The 5,435-nt window shown below is 38.7% G+C and overlaps 1 protein-coding gene across 4 annotated transcripts in view; it reads right to left on the bottom strand.

Annotated features, from left to right (window-relative positions):
- The window catches only part of CD47 (CD47 molecule), a 23,772-nt gene that overhangs the window by 17,263 nt on the left and 1,074 nt on the right, over positions 1-5,435 (bottom strand). For 3 of the 4 annotated variants that reach the window (XM_009321376.1, XM_009321377.1, XM_009321374.1), the window contains exons 2-3: positions 1,892-2,242; positions 477-524 (exon numbers count right to left, since the gene is read on the bottom strand). In XM_009321376.1, the coding sequence (XP_009319651.1) occupies positions 477-524; positions 1,892-2,242 (399 nt within the window). The remainder of the gene's footprint in view (positions 1-476; positions 525-1,891; positions 2,243-5,435) is intronic. The other variant, XM_009321375.1, reaches the window with a different exon arrangement.

A 5,435-nucleotide genomic window follows, 5' to 3' on the forward strand; every position in this document is an offset into this window, starting at 1 on the left:
TACGGTCACTCTCCTGTGAAGATAACTGATCAGGAAAGCGTGTGCCCAAAGGCAAGGGTACTAGCATATAAGTCTTGCTCACTCTGCTACCCACTTCCTAAGTGAATCCAAGAATTCTGTAAAGATGGAGAATAGCTGGCTGTTATAAGACTATCTTTGTAAAAGCATCAATTGCAACATATTAGCGACAGCATGAATTCATTGCTCAGAAATGACAGTGTGAAGACTGGTACAGGATTTCCATTATTCACTGACCCTTTTCAAAACTCACTTGCTACAGTTTCTTCTATTAGCTTATTATCTCAAGAGTCTCTCTAGAACACTGAGGAACAAACAACAAAAATTATGCAGAAGCATTTAAAGAGAGAACAAGCGACTCATTTACCTTCAGCTAAACCCTCAAACATAAGACTAAGTTTTACATTTTCTAGCTCTCAAACCTAATGTGACCTCGCAACTACGAATTCTTCACCAACCAAGTTTTTCCTTTGGTGTTGGGGTATTTTCCTCGCCGCAACTGACAACTAGAAAATGAAATTAGAAAAAATTACATCAGTTTCCTGCTTTGTAGTCTTTATACCTTCAAAATTCTAAGCACAGAAAAGTAAAAAATAAAACAATAAAACTTGCAAACGGGACTTGATTCTACCACATCCTCAAGCCTTGTTTCCTCTTCTAGAGCTTAACACTGAATGGCAGTCCAAACAGGTTGAGTGAGGAAGAAGTTATAAAAGAAGGAAGGAAACTGCCTATACCTCTTCCCCTGTTTTTGCAGTGTTCCAAGAACTGAATGATTTTGTAGCATCCTCACTCTTTCAGTGGCTATACCCCTCTCAATCCATTTCAGGATCACGTTTTGCATGGTATATGGTTAACTGAATAATTAGACCCAACTGTGAATTACACAGATGTCTGCAGCAGGACACAAGTAACATCTGTTTGAGCTTCATAAATATTTTAATGACAAATGCAAAAATTAATAGCAAAAACATCCTAGGACAATTCTACAGTGCACGGGTAAGACTCCATGTGCTACACATATGTAACATATGCAGTGCTTCTGAGAAGCTTTCAAGAAGCAAGAAGCAAGTTTCCTGTGCAGAACAGATAAATACACACATATGTTCAGTGAAACTGTCACTTCTGCAGAATGCTTGACAGACTGCACATGTACAGCAGATCCCATTATTCAATAGCTGAGGCGCTAGAGCACATGGGCTGCGTCTGACAAGATACGGTAAAATGGCTCACTAAATGAGAAATTCATCACTTAGTCACCATTATTTCAGCTTAACATTGTCTTCTGAAGATGACGTTTAATGCTAGACAACCCTAACAAGTTACCATCTAGTAGTAGCATTTTCAACCTCACTGGAAAACTGCATACCTTCAGATCAAGTTTTAGAGTTCTCATACAGAATTTATGTTAGTTCTATCTGTAATTTTTCCAGCATAGCTAAAGGTTGCAAGATGCAATTCTTCAAAGAAAAGATCTCTGCAGCTACCATGATGGATGTATACATCTCAGTATTACTAAGATATTCAGAATATGTTTCAGTATGTAATGCAATAACATGAGCGTGCTGAAAACCTCACCAACTATATAATCTAAAAGATGTGGGAAAGCATAGATTTCACTGTATTAGACAAGTGATCTTCAGACATTATTACAGAATGAAAAAATGTGTTCAGATCTTTCCCACAGAAGCACTCCCCTATAACTTAATCCAAAATAATTCATATTAGCATTCAGGTTAGAAGGCCTGGGTGCTACATTTTTTGTATTTTCAATTTAAAGTAATACATCGTCATATTCATTATATTTCTCTTTCCCGTAAGATTTTTCTTTTTTCTCTCCCAACAGATTCTAAAACAATGGCAGGCAACTCACCTGAGTGGTTTCTAAGTTCAACTCTTGTTTCTCCTTCTCTGTTTGATTCTGTTACTTCACAACTGTAATTTCCAGCATCTGCTTCTGCACTCTTAAGCATTAGAGAGGCAATACCCTTGGGTAAATCCGCCTGAGATACTAAGTTAGCTGATGGAACTGCTGCATCTCTGAAAAACTGCCGTTTTGCTCCATCAAAAGAAAAAATTATTTTTCCTTGTTTTTTCCATGTAACAAACATGACATCTGCATTGTCCTCCTTTAGATTAGTCACATAGCAAGGTAAAATGACAGTTTTATTACAGTCAGTTCTTTCAACAACATCTGTCACGCTAAATATCAACTGGGCAGAACCTATAAAGAAAAATGAAAATTGACACATTCAGAATTATTTAATATACAAGAGAAGAAAGAAAAAAAGAATTACAACATGTGACTTGGGAAAACAAAACAAACTCTCCCACGAAACCACAAAAAGAAACCCATGCTTTAAGGGAGTAACGGAAGAAGGAAAAAAGGCATAATTGTAATTCTACCACAGCCCCTCTACATGGACTTAGCCATTCTTACATCCATTTAATGTATAGATAACATAACCTACCATAAATTAAAAAAAAAATAATAAAACTTTGGGCTGCCACTTACTTGAACACTTCCCCTAATTGCCATATGCAGAAATACTGCATTAAGGCCTGGTTTCTGCAAAGCATACACATAACATTAACCACAGGTTGTCCCACTGATGTTCAAATTTTTGCTGCTGATCACACAGGTATCTAAAAACAGAGGTCAAGGCATCAGCTCCACACAAGCATCCTTTACAGCTTGTTAAGGACTGGGGGGAAAAATCTACACTTCTGAGAGAAGGCAGGCAAGGCAGCTTAGTCAACAAAGGTTTGTCATTCGGTCCTTCTTATCTCTGAAGGTGGAGCCAAATGCCCATAGGTTTAGATCGTTTCTTGCAAATTCTCTCTCTTCCAATGGAGGAGGTGCACACAGTACCATATATTAAATAAGATTATTACTTACTTAGTATTTGAGTGTATACACAATAGAATTGAAAACGGAGAATTTGTAACAACAAATGTCCTGTATTATAAATCGCTGTGATTAATGCTACTAACAATAGCATTCAATGCAGGTAATGAAAAATCACCACCACACAAGATTATGTTACCACCGCTGGTTTTTATCACTTCTCTCCCACATTGCACCACAGTTCTAAAACAGTAGTACTGACTGACCACTGTTTCAAGAAAGACCTAAATCCTATGCCAAGATTTTATCTGAAATGAAGACCCATTCATCTGTTCTTGAGAATAACAAAAATTATACCATCAATATTTAAATCACACCAGGAACCAGAAGAAAGAGGTTAATTAAACTAACTTGACTGCAAAATATGAAGGCTTTGAATCCTAAATTTTCCATATTTTTCCTCATTTGTGTGAAATTGTAACTTAGTTTAATAGCTGTCCTAATAGCCATTGCTCCCCAAAGTCCCAGTGGCATTCATCATTCAAAATGCCTGACTATGTCCACCTGATAAAACCAAATACAGGAAAAGATATGTACTGTAAAACAAGACCACAACCCCTAATACTGTAAGCACACAGACTTACAAACGAGTAGCTCCAGTGACTTCTGAGGAACTACTGGTATTCACATGTCTAAACCAGCTCAGAATTGTGATATGTATTTGATGACCAAATCCAATGAGGGGAAAGGGAAGCGGGGAAAAAAAAGGGGGGGGAGGAAATCAGTAAAAGTTGTGTCACTACTTGCAGTAGCTCTTTTTTTTCAAAGCAAGTCTCAGATCAAATTTCAAAAGCACTGATCCTTGAAACATTGATTTAATATTCTCACACAAGTCATTGGATTACTACTGAATATCAAAAGCCTACAATAAACTGACTAAATATGCATTATGCATGACAGCACTTAACAATGAAGAAATAATTATTCTCTGGTTTACTCGTTATGTTGCATTTTTAAACTGTACCTCAAAACATAAAAGTAACAAAAGCAGAGCAAAGGGAAACTGTACCCAAGCCCCAAACTACACACTAATGAAAAATAAATGCACACAATTAAAAGCTGTAATGCTTCAGTGGTTCTTCCTGAAATAATTTTCACATCTGTTTTATTTTAACACTACCTCATGATAAAAGGCTTCTGAGTGTGGGGTTGTTGGGTTTTGTGTTTTGTTTTTCTTTTTTTTTTTCCTCCTTTAGAGCAAGCACATTTACACTTTGTAGGAAGAATTTATTCTCTGCTGGCTCCACCACTGTGAAAGGTGATTTTCAACTAAAGGAAGCAACTACGCTCCCAAATATTTACCAAAGTGAATAAAAAACAACCATCTTGAAGGAATTAAAACAAATTGATCACGATTTTCTCACTAGTATTAGCACGGAATGGCAGGGAGCTGTAAATTACTGATTCCACCGGGTTGCTGCTGTGTAGTCTACGAGAGCTGGCATATTTTGCCTGAAGCCAATGAAGAAGTACTCATGTGAACTGCTCCACCAGCAGAGTGCTGGGGAAATAACGAGCAGGCTGCAGACAGACACCGACAGAAGCAGACAGACAAATATTTGCGGGTTTTGTCCTCTGCAAATCTGACTGCTTTAGTAGAAGGGGTTGCTGGCTGCTATCTCACTAAAGGGAACCTGACTGCTTACTACAGATGATATTTCCACTGTCAACAGCCAACGTTCCTCTTGTGATATGAGGAAGTCATCAGAACCCTTCGGCAATAGTTCCCAAATCCTGCAGGCAGTGGACTACTAGGTGGGCTCCTAGCCTCAAACTTTCTCATGGATTATCAGCTTAGAGGTGTCACATAAAGGCGACAATTTTAGAGCCTTACACTAAGCAGTTTGGGGGACCTGCTTCTGAAGAATATGCAGTTGTGAAGCTGCCACAGAAAGGTTGTTTCAAATGACATATGCAGTGCAAATTAGGGAATAGTGCACATTATGTCAAAATTGGCTAAGCTTGGTAGTTGCACCTGATGGACACTTGCATTTCTCACTGACTACAAAACACGCCCGGGCACCCAGCATTTAAGCCTGTCTACCACTAACTCAGGAACCCAGACATGAATTTAGATACTAGCTTTAAACGTGCAGGTTTAGATGTGCTGCTTTCTGACAGAAGAACAATCTAGCATTTGCACCTCAGTGAAAGTGCTGTAATTTTTTTAACTCTCCCTCCCCCCACTGAGTTTCTTCTTGAGGCATGGAAAAATAAGAAGTTAGATTGCGAGATGCCATTTACACATCCACGACACCCAAACTTTTTTTAAGATCAAGGACTGTCGTCAACCCTAGAAACCGTACAGCAGACGACCAGTTTGATCATCGTTATTTCTTCAAGAAAGCACATTAAGCCAAGCTGCCCTAATGCTACTAGGCACAAAAAGACGAGGAGCTTTGCGCTGGTCACGGCGTCCCTCCTCTCCCCCGCAACTTCTGCAAGAAGCAATCCAGCCCCAAACCCGGGGAGGATGAGAGAAGCGGTAAGGCGTAAGGCTGGAGGAACA

Source organism: Pygoscelis adeliae, unplaced genomic scaffold (assembly GCF_000699105.1).
Source record: "Pygoscelis adeliae isolate BGI_AS28 unplaced genomic scaffold, ASM69910v1 Scaffold363, whole genome shotgun sequence".
Taxonomy (NCBI): Eukaryota; Metazoa; Chordata; class Aves; order Sphenisciformes; family Spheniscidae; genus Pygoscelis; species Pygoscelis adeliae.